Source organism: Ochotona princeps, chromosome 16 (genome assembly GCF_030435755.1).
Source record: "Ochotona princeps isolate mOchPri1 chromosome 16, mOchPri1.hap1, whole genome shotgun sequence".
In the NCBI taxonomy this organism is placed as follows: Eukaryota; Metazoa; Chordata; class Mammalia; order Lagomorpha; family Ochotonidae; genus Ochotona; species Ochotona princeps.
The window spans coordinates 48,718,115-48,735,408 of NC_080847.1; the positions used below are offsets into that span (position 1 = coordinate 48,718,115).

The window sequence follows — 17,294 nt, forward strand, 5'->3', positions numbered from 1 at the left end:
AGTTGCTAGGACACAAAACCTAAAATATTTGAGCAAATAAGCTTACATCTGGGCCTGGTGCTATAGCCTAGCAGCTAAGGTCCTTGGTTTGCATGCACCAGGATCCCATATGGGCACAGGTTCATGTCCCGGCAGCCCTGCTTCCTATTCAGCTCCCTGCTGGTGGCCTGGGAAAACAGTCAAGGACAGTCCAAAGATTTGGGACCCTGCACCTGTGTGGGAGACCTGGAGGAGGCTCTGGGATGCTGGCTTTGAATCAGCACAGCTTTGGCCATTGCAGCCGCTTGGGAAGTGTATCAACACACAGAAGATCTTTCTCTCTGTCTCTTTTCTCTGTATATCTGATTTTCCAATAAAAATAAAATAAATCTGTAAAGTAATATATGCTTACATCTAAATTCACTTGTGTTTTGTTTTCTGCATTTAAAAACAATCCTAGGAGGTGTTACAGGCCTCACCTAGTGCCAAAAGCTTACTGGCACGAATAAAGTGCTCTCATAGTAGTTGGGAACAGTTTGCACAAGAAGCCGTGTGTGGTTTTGTACTTTCCACGTGTCTTTCTTGAGGAATAGAAAAACACGGCCTGGTAGATATTAATAATTTACACTTATTACTGTCAGCATGTGACAGTATGCTGAGTTGGACATAGGTGCTCTGAGTTTCAGTGGGGTGAGGGGCGAGTACGCTCTGGGTTTGAGTGTTGTGTCCATTAGCAAGAGACCAGGAGTGACAGACTGACTGTGGCTTCCGTTATGAATGCAGCTGTTCAGTGAACTTAGCTACTTCAGCAGTGGCTCCCCAGGCAAACATGAGGCAGAGTCTGCAGGCGGATGCAGCTCACCCACTTTCCTCCACGTGTCCATGCTGCTGCGAAACGTTTGGCCTGGGGTCTAGCGTCATTATCTTTCTTTCTTATTGGCATCAGAACAAAATGTCCTAAGATGATACAGGTGATTCTATTGGCTCCTTACCCCTGAATTTGTTCTACTCTTTGAAGACATTTGTTTTTCTAATGAAGCAAGTGGTTTTACGTTTCTGATCCCAATCTCAGTATACACAGAGGGCCATTCCAATCGTGTAGGGACTGTAGCGATATTTAGTTGATTATATTGAGTTCTAGATTACAGTGAAAAGCACCCTGATGTGAACTATTTTCAATCCATTGATGTTTTTCCTACACCTAGGCCTGTTAATTTTTTAACAGTATTTAAAAGCCTATAATGTTTCCTTGAGATCTAGGAATATAACTTTAAGAAACAATTCTAGGGCAGCTGGCAGTCGTGATTCAATGGGCTGACCCTGTGGCACAGGGGGCTAACCTGCTGTCTGTAGCACTGGCATCCCATATGGGTGCAAGTTCAAGTTCCAGCTACTCTATTTTTGTTTTTAATCTATTTGAAAGGCAGAGTTACAGAGGAAGGGAGAAAGAAGTCCTCCTTCCACTGGTTCACTCCCCACATGGCTGCGAGAGCCTGACCTGGGTCTGTCTGAAGCCAGGAGCCCACAGCTAGTTCACGTCTCTCACATGGGTGCAGGTGGCCAAGCACATGGACCATCATTTGTTGCTTTCCCAGCAGCTGGGACTTTGAAGAATGAAGGCTTCAGGTGGCAGCCTTACTTGGTACGCCACAGCACTGGCCTCTTAGCTGCTCCACTTCTGATCCAACTCCCTACTAATGTGCTTGGGAAAGCTTCAGAAGATGGCCCAAGGGGTTAGGCCCCTGCACCCATGTGAGACACCCCAATGAAGCTCCTGGTTTCAGCCTGGCCATTTAGGCATGGAACCAGCAAATGGAAACTGTCTCTCCTTCTCTCTGTAATTTTGATAAATGAATGAATAAAAAAATCTTCAAAAAAAATTACAGGATGATTAGAATGAATGTCCCAGAAGAAAATTTTATTACTTTATTATTAGGATTTAACTTTAGTTTCTTGCAACTTCTTCAGGTGCTTTCAGCACGGCAGGAGGAAGAGGAAATAAACTGACAGCACTAGCAGACACACACCAAGGTGCTCCTGCAGCGAGCCTGCAGTTGGAGCTGGTCAGCTCAGCTGTGGGTGTCGGGAAGGGAAACAGAAGGCAAACTCAAGCGTTTCTGCGAACTACTCATCTGAGATCTTCGAACAGTTGGGCGTGTGGTGCCAGTTGCAATCAGTGAACGTCTGTGCTTCGATTATTGCGAGTGAGCGACCGGCCCTCTTCGCATCCTTCTGCGAGCTCAAGAGCCAAGGAAGCTGTTTGTGGAAGGGAACTTCCTGGGGGACTCAAAGGCGGAGAGCGCTAGGGCCCCAAAGCAAGAAAAAGGGAGACAGTTCAGGGGTGATTACCTTTCCGTGGTCAGTTTGAAGGAACTGTCTAAAACAAGTAGTTGTGTTCACTATTGCTGACTGGCTGCTGTGTGAGCGGCAATGTGGAGGCATTATGGGGAGCAGTTCCATTTCAAAGGTTCAAGAGAGTTTCTAGAGAAGTGCTGCTCAATATCCAAGGTATCATAGGGAGTTTTGAGTGATAACTGTTTCACTGAGAGACACTGATGGCTTGAAACATGTCTTCTTCCAGCACCCACTGGTGCTTGTAAGAGCCAGAATGGGTGTACCACAGCCTGGGCTGGGTCTTAGCTCACACTGGGCCATGTGAGTCAGGGTGTGGACCAGGTGTGGCTGGGCTATAACACTCAACAGTAAGAACTGGATTGGATGTGGGGCCAGTTAGGCAAGGCCACTGTCCTGTCAGAACAAGAGGTGGCCTAAGCCTAGGCCAAGGACCCACAAGTGTATGCGAGATCTGCCAGGGGGCAGAGACTTGATTCAGGAGCTTAGGGAACTCCTTTGTCAGGTTGCAGTGCCTGCAGGTGAGTGCAAGAACCAGCCCAATAAAACCAGGTTACAACACCTGCCAGCAAACGTGTGTGTCAGGTCTGGGGGCAGTCAGGTTGGGCCAGTTCATTATACCCACTGGCAGACCGGAGAACCAGGATGTGGTGCAGGATGGGCTGGGTCGGGCTGCAGCATCAGCCAGCGTGAGTTGGAATGGGGGCAGACCGTGCTGGCCAAGGGTACATCTGTTGCCCTACATGTGAACTGGGTTAGGGGGAGAGCCAGGCTGGGCTAACCGATGGAATCCACTGGTACAGGCATGAGGCAGAGTAAGGGCAGGCAGGTTGGGCTTTGCTGCAGCATCAGCTGACAAGTACTGGGCCTGGGGACAAGTCCTGTTGAGCTAGAGTGCAGAACAACTGGAGAGTGCAAGATCCAGGGAGTGGATGCAGTTGGGAGGTTGTGGGCACCTCTTTGATGGTCTGTAACTCCCATTGGCGAGCATGAGAATCAGGAATGGGGGGGGTGGGCCTGGCTGGACAGGAGGTGGCATGTGTGGGCTGGAGGGTGGAATTGGTTGGGTTATTAGGTTTCAATGCCCAATGACGTATGTAAGATCTGAATGGGATGTGAGACAGACAGGACCACTCCACTGCACAAGCTGGCAGGAATAGGAACCAGAGCTGGGGTCTAGCCCAGTGGGGGTTATTGGAGGTCACTCTGACTGGGCTTCAGCTCCCAATGGTGAACACAAGGGCTGAGCGCGTGTGAGGCAGGGTTGGGTTAGGCAGGGTTGGGTTGGGGTGTAGCACTCATTGGTTTGCAGAGGAAGGAGGGCAGAACAAATTGACCAACCACCCCAGCAAGGCTTGACAGTGAATTTCTGGGCCAACGGAGACTGAGGTAGACTGTCAGCTAATTGACCTTGGAAGGATTTCCTCAGAGTGGCGATAATCAACTATGAAAACTACTTGAAACAGAACCCTCAGAACATGTTCCACAATGGGGACCCTGGGATGACATCAGGTGGGGGTTCCCCATCCCCAGGTACTAAGGTGCTTGGGAGACTGGGCGGGGTTTCTACCCTTCTATTCCTCACCCCTTCCTCCAGATACAGGAAGAAACATGAAAATGTGTAAACAATGTTCTCACTCAGCTTCCTCTGATCCTAGATGCTTTCCACCCTGAACAACTATGTAAACATCAACCCCTCTGCCCCCAAAAAACACATTTGGCTCAGTAAGTGGCTGGATCGCACTGGTGCTGTTGGGTCTCTGCTCCTGGCGGAGTCTTCCAAGCTACATTCAGACTCTGGTGATTCCTGGGCTCAGTCAGCACTCCTGGAACCACTTACCCATATTGCCCCTCTCAGGTATTTAGTTTTGAATTCCCTTGTTCTATCCCTTTGTGTCTTCTCTCCTTCACAGGAAAGCACCCCAATCTGCATTGGGGCCCCAGCCTGTGGTATCCAGGTGGCTTCACGTCAGTGAGGTGACTGCTACTCGCACTGGTTACTCTGATCGGGCTTGGGCCCCTCGCCTTTATCTCCTGTGTGGACTTCTGAGAAATGACTAGTTTATTCCCAACTCTGTAAATTTGTATTTTTTTTAATGTAATGAGTGTAGACATGTATAAAGTGCCTTTCTGTAGATGTGAATTACTGATTTTTCTCATTTTTGCTTTATATAACCCAATGAAAACATACTGATCAATTTTTTCTCTGGTGATAACCATATTTGTTGCCTGATGCTAACACTGAATTTTCTGCATCTATACATATGTATCAGATTTATTTGGGAATGACTACACTAGTCAGATTTTGATAACCTTACTTTGTTCTATAGTAACAATTTAGAGATATCTTGGCCTAAAGGTATTCACTTGTTAATTTTTCTCAAAGTGTTGATGAGAATGAAAGTTCGGGGCTTCAGAAAACTTCATTTGTCTAGACTGCTTTGATTTTTCTCTTAGCTACTCTTTATTTTGCATAATTTCTACTAAAGGCAAAGGTGTGACACACTAGGAAAAGGAAGTTATTTTCTGCATGCAATGTAACTGCATATAATAATAACCCAAAAGATTTCCTTAAAAATAATAATTAGACACACTTCAGTGAACGGGGCACAAAATACACAGAGATGCTAAGAGGGGAAACTTCCTGGAGAAATCAGAACAAGCAAACTACAGAAATGCTCTAATTAGCAGATGTATATATATAAAGGATACAACACAGGGACATACAATATTTTCAAGTACATGTGAGTATTTACACTGTACCCGCGTAAGCACGTTTCTAGACAGAATGATGTTTACTCATTTCTAATTTTAGTCATTTCAGGTTTTAATTTGAAAGTAAAAAAAGATTCCAGCAGGAATTTACAAGTCACAAAGGCATCTTAGAAGTTACGGTGGAACAGTATAGACAAGCAAAAAGTAAGGGTAATGAGGGGAGCGGACTCAGACTCCCCAGCTATCAAAACATTTTAGAAAGCATGACATCAAAATAAATTCGATTATGATACAAGAAGAGACTGGCAGATTAACGGGATAAAGAGGCAAAAACAAATCCGAATACCTACTGGAACTTAGCGTACTGTAAAGTTTACATTTAAAAGTGATACCACAAAGGTAGGTTATTACGTATCTGGTACAAGACAAGTGTGTGACCATCTGTGAATAACACTGTGTCCCTGCCTAACTCAGTGTGAGACCCCCAAACTCTGAGTAAGCCCAATACTTAAATAAAACATAACCATAAAAAAAAATGTTAGGGATTTTAAAAAATATATTGGAGTGGAAAAGAAGATTCATAAACATAACACCGAAAACAGAAGCCAAACAAATCCAGATGGGTAAATTTACCAACTGAAATTTCTAAGTGGAAAAAAGTAACGAACTCTTAGGAAGGAAAAAGTTAGTATCTCATATGTGGAGGTCTGAAAAGGCAATTAGAAAAATACCACTCAACAAAAAATGGCATTAAAACACATTTCACAGAAAATTTAAATAGTATTTACAAATAAGAAAATGCATAGTAGGGAAAATGCAAACTACATGTTATAAAAATGCAAATTAAAAGTATAGTAACACTTCCCACTTAACAGACCAGCAAGAATTCAGAGTTTACAAAACCATTTCAGCGTTAAGAATAAGGGTAATTCAAAAAGTTTGTGGAAAAATGGAATTAAAGTTTATTTTGGTGCAAAAGAAAAGTTATTTTTGAAATTCTTGCATAGTTTCTTTTCATAATACACATTTTCCACAAACTTTCTGAAAACCCCTTATATAGAGATGGGCATTCTACTACTACATTGTAGGAAGGAATGTAAATTAGTAGAACTAAACAAAGGCAATTTGGCCTTACTAAAAATGCACAGAGGCACTGACCCAGCAAACTCACGGCAGATACACCTTTGATACGTTATTTTCATACAGACACTAGGTAATATATACAAGGATAGTCATCTCGTGTTTATTTCAAAGGATAAAAACAGGTACCTCAGTAAGGGACCGATTCCATTAACTGTGGTACAGGACTCCAAGATAACACTATGCAGGCAGAATACAAATGAGGAAGCTGTACATTCTTTATACACACCTCGCTTTCTATCCTGTCATGCCTTCTTGGGAATCATTTTTTAAGAATGTGTAAAATTTAATCACCAAAAAATTACCCCATTATCTGTCAACTGTTACTTTAAAAGGCTATATTAAAATTCCACTTCCAACTTGGTTTTTGCTAATTGATTCTCCCTTTGATTCCGTAAAATTCCTCTGCTACCATCCTGAGGATGGGTGATTGATTTCAGCTTCCTGGGAACGCGTCCTACCAGACACTACAACTGCATTCCAGAAGTTACCAGTCGTGCACATGCACTTCCACTGAGATATTTTCATCTACCAATGGTTACTCAGAGGTGTTATTTAAAAGCATATTTGCAAACATGGTAACTATTGTTTGTCCTTAAAATCTTTTCTTGCGAGTATATTTCCTTGGCTAGCATCTCGTCAGTGTAACTTTTTTTATCCTTTTAATCTCAATCCTTTTGTGAAATTATGTTCTAAGTGACTTGTAAATAGCATACTATTTTAAGTAACAAAAAATCAACTATAATAACCAGTCCATATAGGTTATGAGTTTTTTAATTACTAACAAAGTTACCTCACTATATAATCTCCAACACGCCTATTCTCTATTTTTCTGCCCTTACTTGTATTCTCATTTCCCTTCCTTCTTGCAATGCTATCATTGTCCTATCCCCTTTTCTTAGTTTTTTGCAAAGGTCACTTAACCTTGTAGAAGGAACTAACAAGCTTTTTGTAACTTTTCCTTCAAAATTCCCTTGAAAAATGCAATCTCCTATTTTCTAAAGGTCATTCTCTTGAAGAAAGTTTTTTCAACTTTCTACAGGTTCATGAATCACAAACATATATTCTCATAAAATAAAGCTAAGATATTTCAAACTAAATTGAAATATTACAAAACACTTCACGGTATTAAAAAATGTACTGCCTGAATAGTCTACCTTTCCATTGGCATTGTTGCATTTGTCTCATTTCTCCTATTCATGGTAGGCAAGACCTAGTCTATAAATCAGCTTGTCTGAAACAGCTTTTCTATAAAGTCCACTGTTTACTCATTTAATTCCCTTAAGCACCCATTTCGACTCACTGAATAAACTGATTTACATGCTACAGTTCCAGTGTTCATTCTGGGTTTATTGCTTTTCTGCTTGAAAGCTTATCCAAACCATCTAGAGAGCTTGGGTTTCATTTTGTAGAATGCTCATTATCTTTCATATCTAAACAGCCTTTCATTTTAGGCTGCATTTGTCACGTGGTCCAGGAGTTTTATAGCGAGAGTAGTGTTTTTAAAGTACAAAGTTTCTTTAAAACTTTCAATTGTGTCTGTCTTGCATTATTGTAAAGAAAATGTACATTGCTTTTTGAAATCTATAGACGTTACTTTTTGTATCAGCACTATTAAAAAATTCAGTCTTATCAGAATGAATCTTGTGACTTCAACTTACATAAGCTTAAATAAGTATTGCCTCATACTTGCTACATGCTAATTTTGTTCCAGAATAAAACATCCTAGCTTTGATATCGGATAAGCTGGGATGGTAGTAGAGTTCCCTGTATTATTCACAGGCTTAAATCTTACATGAATGTTCCAAAAGCAGTAATAAAGAGATGATGATACTATAGTTTCTCCTTGCCACTAAGTTGAAATCAGTAACCTGACAGTTTTTTTTTAAGTACTTGGCAATAAAATACAGGTGGCAAACGGCAAAGCTACAAAGGTGTTGCAAAATACTCGTGTTACAGGTAAGTTTTTCTACATTCAGAAAGTCAGCATGGTTATTCTCTAGTTATGATATTAATCATCATTACTGTTTTAGTGGTACCAGAATATTTAGTGTTTTATTTCTTTCCTGTGGAAATTCTGATAATGAATTATAAGTTATAAAGCAGAAGAAATTTATAGTCACTGGATTTTCTAAGTCTGCTGTTCTATAATAGCTAGTTAAATTCAAGGGTTTCCTACATTAATCATATCATAAATTCTGTAATATTCACTGTGATGTAAGAGTAGGTCTTTATACATACCTCACTTTTGTAAGGCTTCTTATCAGCACAAATTCATTACTTAAAAGGATAGCTGAAAGACCGATGAAAGTGTTTCGATCATTTCTTAATTTCTAAGGTTTCTTTCCAATACGAATTTGGTGGTGCTGAGTAAGGATTCATTCAAATGTGAGCACGCTAGGATGCCTACCTCAGAATGTGTATTCGCTGATGCTTTTTCACTTGTGAAACAGAAGTAAAGGCCTTCCCACAATCCTTACACTTATAGGGTCTCTCACCAGTATGAATTCTTTGATGTTGAGTGAGATGGGCCCTCTGCCTAAAGGCCTTCCTACATGCCTGGCACTCAAAGGGCTTCTCCCCAGTGTGAATTCTCTGGTGTTGAATAAGAGTTGAGCAATCAATAAAGGACTTCTTACATTCTTTACACTCGTATGGTTTCTCCCCAGTGTGAATTCTCTGATGTCTATTAACATAGGAAACACAAGCAAAAGCCTTCCCACACTCCTTGCATTCGTATGGCTTCTCACCAGTGTGGATTCTCTGATGTTGGGTAAGGTGTCCTCTCTGCCTAAAGGCTTTCCTACACTCCTGACATTCATAGGGTTTCTCATCAGTATGAGTTCTCTGGTGTTGAATATAGGTTGAGTAACAGAGAAAAGCCTTTTCACAATCTTTGCATTCAAAGGGTTTCTCACCTTTGTGAATTCTCTGATGTTTGTTCAAGTTTGAAAGCCAAGTAAAGGCCTTCCCACATTCATTACACTCATAGGGTTTCTCACCACTGTGAACTCTTTGATGTCTGGTTAAATTTGCACTCTGCCTGAAAGTCTTCCTACATTCCATACATTCATAGGGTCTCTCATTAGTATGGATTCTCTTGTGCTGAATCAAGGTTGAGAAGCAGATAAACGATTTCCCACATTCTTCACATTCATAGGGTTTCTCACCAATATGAATTCCATTATGTTGGGCAAGGTAGCTATGACCTCTAAAGGTATCTCCACATAACTGATACTCGTTATTATAATTTGATAGGAGTTGATATTGACTAAGTGGAAAGTCATAAGCAAAGTCATTGTTACATTCCTGAAACTCCTCATATTTTACTCCAGGAACACTTTGCTCATGTTTCATGTGATCTGTGTAAAACATAAAGTTATTCTCACACCTTGGGTTAAGTTTGTCATTGTTATAGATTCTTACATACTGAGTCAGGTTTTCACAGAGTTTACATTCATAGAGTTTCTCTCCACTCTGAAGGATCTGACTTAGACCATAGGGTGCAGGTGGGATGAAGTCAGATGATGTCTCCTCAGCTGATGTATCTTCAAATGGTTCGATCACGTGCTCCAAAATTTCTTCCTTAATTTCCGGTTGTGTCTCAGCGTTTTCGTCGTATTCCCAAGCATTTTCGAAGCAAGATTCCTCAAGGCAAGAACTTTCCATTACTTTCCACTTTAATGGTGTTTTTTCAAAAGCGTCATTGTTTAGCGATACCTCCTCAGTCTCATACCTAGAGGGCAATTCTAAAAACAAAATAAATAAATAAACTCACATTTTTCTCTTTTAGGAGAAATGAAACAGCCTAGAAACACCATACGTAATTGGAATCATTGATCAGATGAAGATAGACTTCAAACGTATTTATATTGCCAAAGATGATATAACCATAAAGGGGCATCTTATAAGGAAGATATAGCAATTAGAAATGTGTAAGTATGGGCTTGGCAAAGTGGCCTAGTGGCTAAAGTGCTTGCCTTGCACACATTGGGATCCCATATGAGTGCCGGTTCGTATCCCGGCTGCTCCGCTTCCCATCTAGCTCCCTGCTTGTGGTGTGAGAAAGCAGTCAAAGATGGCTCAAAGCTTTGGAACCCTGCACCCACATGGGAGACCTGAAAGAAGCTCCTGGCTCCTGGCTTTGGATTGGCTCAGCACCAACCGTTGGAGCTACTTGAGGAGTGAACCAGCAGATGGAAGATCTTTCTGTCTCTCCTTCTCTCTGTAAATCTGACTTTCCAATAAAAAGAAATAAATCTTGAAAAAAAAAACACGTAACATAGAAATCACTTGAAGAACTGACTACTAGAACCCACAAAACAGAACCAAAAGCTAGTTTGCTGAGATCTTCAAGCTTGATAAATCCCTTGGTCAACCTGATCAGGAGCATAAGAGAATACAAATGTCAGGGACAAAAGTGTCATTAATATAAGTAGTAAAAATGAAAGATGAGGCATCTTATATCTATAAAAATATGTAAAATTCCTAACTATATACAAACTATAGATCACACAAGAAACAAATAACAAACAAATTGTATACCAATTACGGAAGTTTTATTCATAGTAAAGATATCACTGTCCTGGCAGACATGGCTTGAATAGCTTCACTGGTGAATTCTACCAAGTTGTCAAGGGAGAATACTAATTCTACACAAAAGTCTTTCAGAATAAAGAAATCACTATCAACTCATTGTGGAAGGGCAAGTTTTTACTTCTAAAGCAGTTAGAACACATTTTTATCATTAATACTAGTGCAAAAGGTTTTTACTAGCAAATACATTCCCATATATACAATAAACAAGAGTCAGTGGAGTTTGCTTCACGAACACACGTTGGCTTCAAAATGGGAGTACCAATGAATGTAACTCAACATACTTTGAAAAGGATATTTTCAGGGAAATATCGTTTGCATAAAGGCAGAAAAGTATTTTCAAAGAATTTTATGAGGTCGTCCTAAATGTTATCTAATTAAGAAACATTTTTCAATAAAGGGTATCCGTCAAAAATCTGTAAGAAATATCTTCAAGAGACAATGTGTGTGATCAATAGTGGTTGTTATCCTAATTTGCTGGTGGTTGTACAAGTGCAGACATACACTCAAGTCTATCAGCCTGCATACTTTAATACATTCAGCTCTGGGGGGGGAAGCCAAACTGCTATTTGTCCCCATTTTTCAGTTTTTCTTAAGCCTCTGAGAGAACCTTCCTACAGCACTTTAGGACGAGTACATCAGCACTCTGCCCATGCAGGCTTCCCTAAAGCGCACCCCGTGTCCCCAAGCCATACTCACCTGGATACCACTCCGCCTTCTCCACCCAGGGCTCTTTCCCTTGCTCCAACAGGGAAATCACTGCTGGCTTAGAAATGGCAAGTCCTGCTCAAAGAAACAGGATATTAAAAATATGCAGACCAAAACCTACTGTGACTTAGAGCTGGTTTAACCTAAAGCAAATTCAGTTTCCTCAGAAGAATGATGGAAACAGAAAATCACCATTTGGCAAACACCAGCGTAAATGATTATTGCATGCAGGAATCATCAATGAAAACTAAAATAAGTGAGGAAAAGTATCACAAGAAAGAGAATATTTGTAGAGTTTCAAAGTACTTCACAACAAGCTACTTACTGTTTGCAAAAGTAAAAGTAGTGGCTTTACAATGCAGAACCTAGAGGACGCCACTTTAACAAACAGATCAAAGTTAGCATCACCAGTAACAAGACATGTGGACATCATTTATCTCCTGATATGATGCACTGAAAAAGGGATAACATCATTTCTGTGGTATTCTTGCCAAAAACACATATGCTCAATCCAATCATAAAGTACCAGACACACCAAAATCCAGGGATATGCTATGCAATGACAGGCCATTATGGTTCGTGGAAGAAAAAATCTCCAAGACCAGAGGGGACTACGCAGATGTGACGACTAAATGCAATGTGTGATCCTGGATCAGTACAAAAACCACTACCAGGACGGTTAATGACTTGAATATGTGGATATTTTGCCAATATTGTATTGTTATGTTCATTTTCTGGTTTAGTCATTGTATGATGCTCACATAAATTGTTAACACTGGGGAACTGGCTGAAGAGTATGTGGGCAGTTATTGTTCAGTCTAATTGTTAAAACTCGTTTTAAAAATGCTTTAAAAACAGGCCTCAAAAAAACTTTTGGGCAGAAGAATGAAGAAGTTGGAAAATATTCACATTAGGCTGACCGAAGGAGCACAAGCAATCAGATGACAAATGAGCAGAGCAAATTTTATTTAAATTTATATGAGGGCTGGGCCCGGCAGCGTGGCCTAGCGGCTAAAGTCCTCGCCTTGTACGCACCGGAATCCCATATGGGCGCCGGTTCTAATCTCGGCAGCTCCACTTCCCATCCAGCTCCCTGCTTGTGGCCTGGGGAAGCAGTCGAGGACGGCCCAAAGCTTTGGGACCCTGCACCCGCGTGGGAGACCCGGAAGAGGTTCCTGGTTCCCGGCTTCGGATCGGCGCACACCAGCCCTTTGCGGCTCACTTAGGGAGTGAAACATCGGATGGAAGATCTTCCTCTCTCTCTGTTCTCCTCTCTGTATATCTGACTTTGTAATAAATAAATAAATCTTAAAAAAAAAAATTTATATGAGGGCTCTATTTCTAGTTAGTTTGGTAAGAAAAACAAGCCACTTCGAGATATAATCAGTGATTCTTCTTATCAAAGTCCTTTAATCTTAAAATTCATAGATTGCAGCTTTCAAAAAATGCCAGGAGATGAATTATCCTTTAAATGAGCTTCTACTCCTAAATTCTACAGCTTGTTCCACAAACATCTCTCCATCATAATCTATCTCCTTAAACACCAAGAAGAAAAGTCCATTGCATAAAGAGCCAGGGGAAGCTGTCAAGGTTGGTGAAGAACAGGAAATATGAAAGTGCCTGAGAGAGGCACACTACTTCAACAAAACAAAGTTCAAACCAGGGTTTTAGAAGAGGGAACAGACACTCACATATTTAATGCGGCCCTAGAATTCCAGTGGAGAGAGCACTTCCTGAATTGCAGGGAGCAGGTGCACTTACCCAGTGCTGCCAAGTTGCCGTAGTTCTCCAACATCACATCTCTGTATAAGTCCCTCTGAGCAGGGCCCAGGTACTCCCACTCCTCCTCCGAGAAGTCTACAGCGACATCGCTGAACAACACCAATTCCTGAAAGGAGAACTCCGTGTAACAAATGTAATAAACTATATATATTCCACATGAGTAAGAATTTTAAAAAGATTTTTCTGGAAGGCATTCTAAAAAAGCAATAGATTAGAACTGGGACCTTGGACCGTGGGGGATGGAAGATGAGAGAAGGAAATTAATATTCACATGCTGGTGAACAGTCCTGGGCTGGGGAACGGAAACAACCTCCTGCTAGTGTGGGAAACTCTGAGTAATCCAAACATGATAGGGGCGATAGAAGGCAAAGAATGCAAGCAATGCACACACAAGCCGAGCATTTCTATAAACATGCTGTGATCGTGCAGGGAAGGCTGGTAGCTTGGAGTTCAGACCCAATATACGCCGAAGAGCGGGCCTCTGGCTGCTGGGAAATCATTTCTGAGCCCTTGAATATCTTGCTGATTTGAGTGTTTTAGATGCCTGAGCCCCTGGGCACTGCTGGCGTGACCTCAGAAGCAACCTGAGACTAATAGCTGAGGCCAGCCATGTGGACACTGCATGTGCCCTCACGCTGGCCCTCCAGGCTGGGATCTTTCCCTGGCTGTCACACAGCGTGACTGGGACAATGAAGCACATGCTCCTGCAGCTCCCCAGTTTACAATGATTTCTCCTGGACTGACCCAAGCATCTTAACCCTTTCCTGATTTTAATCTGTATCCTTTCAATGCAATAAACCACAACTGTGAATATCACCAAATTCTGAGCCTAGCAAAAGCAGCCAAAGGAGCAGTGGGTGGTCTTGGGGACATATGACTGGCATCACCAGTGCGACTTGCTAGAACGATCATGACTTATTGGAACAAAGCAAAAGCACTGCTGGGAAAACAGGAATGTGAGTGGAGGTTCACGAACTTCTGTACTGGGGGTGAATCCTAACTCACGGACGGCATGAGACAGCAGCACTGTGCAGTGGGTGGAGCTGTCACTGTGCCAGTATTCCACATTGGAAGCCCAGTTTGGGTCCTGGCTACTTCCAATCCAGCTTCCTACTGGTAAGTCTGAGGAAGGAACGGAAGATAGTGCAAGGTCTCAGGCCCCTGCCACCCTCATGGGAGACCTGGACGGAGCTCCTGGCTCCCGGCTTTGGACAGATCCAACTTTGGCTACTGCAGATACCTGCAGAGCGAATCACTGGAGAGGGGTTTCCTCTCCACCCTTTTTCTAGCATTGTTTGTTAAATAAATCTGTACAAAGTTAGCCATGATCTATCAGAAATGGTAGATCCAAGGTAGTGTTTCATTAGACAGATACATGAAGAAAATAATGTAAAATAATGAGAAGCCAAAAAACGCAATCCCTTGGTTGTTACCTACAGTAGTTAAAATCTAAGGGGTTTGTGGGGAAAAGCCCTGCCCTGCACCAAGGTTAGATGTGTCTGGCCTGAAGTGTGGCCCCAGGAGCAGCTCAGAGTGCCACCATAGGGAACATGGCACCGCCACAACCTATGAGCACCAAAACCAAGAAACTGCTGAGACCCGGGGGCGTGGCGGCCGGGGAGGAGTGGTCTCAGAATTCCTCAGTCTTAGATCGTGTGCTTCCCAGCAGATTCTTAGGACAACGAGATACGAGCATGAGTATCCTGGGAGCAGTCTCTCTAGTTTGAATCCAACAGCAGGGAGGGGTAAGCGTGGCTGACGCAGCACCCAGGCCTCATTCCTGAATAACCCCAGACACAGAATCCAAACACAATGCAAAGCATTCCTGATGTGACAGGCTGGTGGCTGCAAAAAAGCTGCCATGAGATAAATTTACTCTGAGACGGAAATTTGTCTTTCGCCTCCTTTAAATGCCAAGTGGAACCAAGCGGAACCTCCCAGATGCAGCGTGGACAAGCTGCACACACTGAGTTGGCTTTCTGATGCCCAGATGTGCAAGTGCTTGCCCAGCTCATGCCAAACACTATGGCTGAGGAACGTCTTTTGGAATGGACACCTTCATAACCTCACTAAGTGTAAAATCAAGCAGTGGTTCAAGAAGCTGCATGACACGTCGCAAAGGTGCTCCTTATGTCGCATACATAGGCCAAGAATGGTGGAATGACTTACACCAGAATGAGGAAAGATAACGGAGAGTCAACAGGTTCATTCTCACAGTAATTCTTCAAATGACTAAGACATGGAAGTGAGACCGGTGCCACAGCATTGTAGGCTAAGCCGCCATCTGTGGCACCAGGAGCCATTTGGGTGCTGGTTCCAGGCCCAGCTGCCCCACTTCTGACCCAGCTTCCTGCTTATGGTTTAGGAAAGTAGCAGAGGATGGCTAAAGTCCTTTGAACTTTGCACCCTTAGGAGAGACCCAGAAGCTCCTAGCTCCTGGCTTTGGATTGGCTCAGCTATGGCTGACATGGGCATTTGGGGAGTGAACCAGCGATGGAAAATCTTTCTGTCTCTCTTGTCTCATTGCCTTTCACATAAAAAATAAATTAAAAAGAAAAGAAAGCAAAGGAATGGAGGAGCTGGCATTGTGGCACAGTAGGTTTAGCCACAACCTGCAATGTTGCCATCCTACACAGGTGTGTTTGAGTCTCAGCTATACTACGTCCACCTTGGGTGTCTTGTTGGACTCTGACCTCTTGCGCCAACAGCGACCAGGGCACCTTGGCCCAACACAGTGCATGCCTCTAGAGTTTTGGTATGTGTGCCCACATGTTCCTCCTAGCCCAATTCCACCCGGCTCAGTGGGACTTGGAGCTGGCCTGTGTGTGCTATGCCTAATGCAGCACACTACAGCTTGCTACGATCCACGGCCTGGAGGTTCTGCACTCTGCCCAGGCCCAGCATGGCACTCCAGGCTCTAGACAGAAACTGTCCACTTGTTGTTCAACCTAAGGTAGCTGCTCCCAATCCAACCCAGCAACAGCCCATGGACAGTGATCCCAGACAGCGTGTCAGGCTGCCTAGGTCACTCACAGATCCAGTCACCCTCAGATAGCATTGGGGGCCACGTCCTACACCCAGGATTAGTGCACCCTTGGGGCTCTGCAGCTGGGTAGCAGCCAGGAGTCTCTGAGTCCACCTAGTCCATGATCCAGCACTGATGTCACAACCCCAGTTCCTGACTTGGCTATGTGTGCTGGGCACACCTGTAAGACCAGCAAGGCCTGCTTCCTACACCTGAGAAACCCATCACACCTATCCCTCCCTTGGGTGATGGCTGGAGGCCCAGATGCACAAAAACCGCAGGAATACAAGCCATATGAACAAGGCAGTCTAACTCTCTCAAAGGAACATTACAAGGCATAAATACTGGATTGTGACAAAAGGAAGCTTGAGAAAATGCCCAAGAAAGAATTAAAAAGAATGACTAAAAAAAAAATCACTCAAAAAATACAAGAATACAGTGACACATTTAAATTAGGGGAAAAATGCCAATTTCGTGATACTGGGGACATTAATGTCTCATTTCCATCAATGCACGAACCAACCAAATTAGAGCTAATCTACACTATGGCCCAAACGACTGAGACCATATCATTCCACAGCTTCAGGATACATCAGCGCATGGAACATTCTCTAGGACAAACAACACATTAGGCCATAAGACAAGTCTCAACAGATTAAAAGCAAAATTGAAATCACAGCACGTACCTTTTCTGACAACAATGGAATGAAGCTGGAAAAGACCAGCAAAAGAAATTCTAGAAATTACACAACGCATGACAACTGAAAAACATCCTCCCGAATGAAATGTGGGTCATGGAAGAAATCAAAAAGGATTTCTCAAATTCTTAAAAAAAAAAAACTGTTAAAAATGAAAATACAACATATAAAAACGTATGCAACAAAGGCAAAACAATGTTAAGAGGAAAATACACAGCAGTTTTTAAGTGCCTACATCAAAACTTTGGAAATAGTTCAAATAATCTAACAGTGTATATTAAGGACCTAGAAAAACAAAA

The 17,294-nt window shown here is 42.5% G+C and overlaps 1 protein-coding gene across 1 annotated transcript in view; it reads right to left on the reverse strand.

The window, feature by feature from the left end:
* Positions 1-6,451: 6,451 nt before the first annotated feature.
* The window catches only part of LOC118757707 (zinc finger protein 420-like), a 60,580-nt gene continuing 49,737 nt past the window's right edge, over positions 6,452-17,294 (reverse strand). The window contains exons 9-11 of the mRNA XM_058674860.1: positions 13,252-13,378; positions 11,482-11,565; positions 6,452-9,935 (exon numbers count right to left, since the gene is read on the reverse strand). Coding sequence (XP_058530843.1) covers positions 8,593-9,935; positions 11,482-11,565; positions 13,252-13,378 — 1,554 coding nt within the window. The 3' untranslated portion in view covers positions 6,452-8,592. The remainder of the gene's footprint in view (positions 9,936-11,481; positions 11,566-13,251; positions 13,379-17,294) is intronic.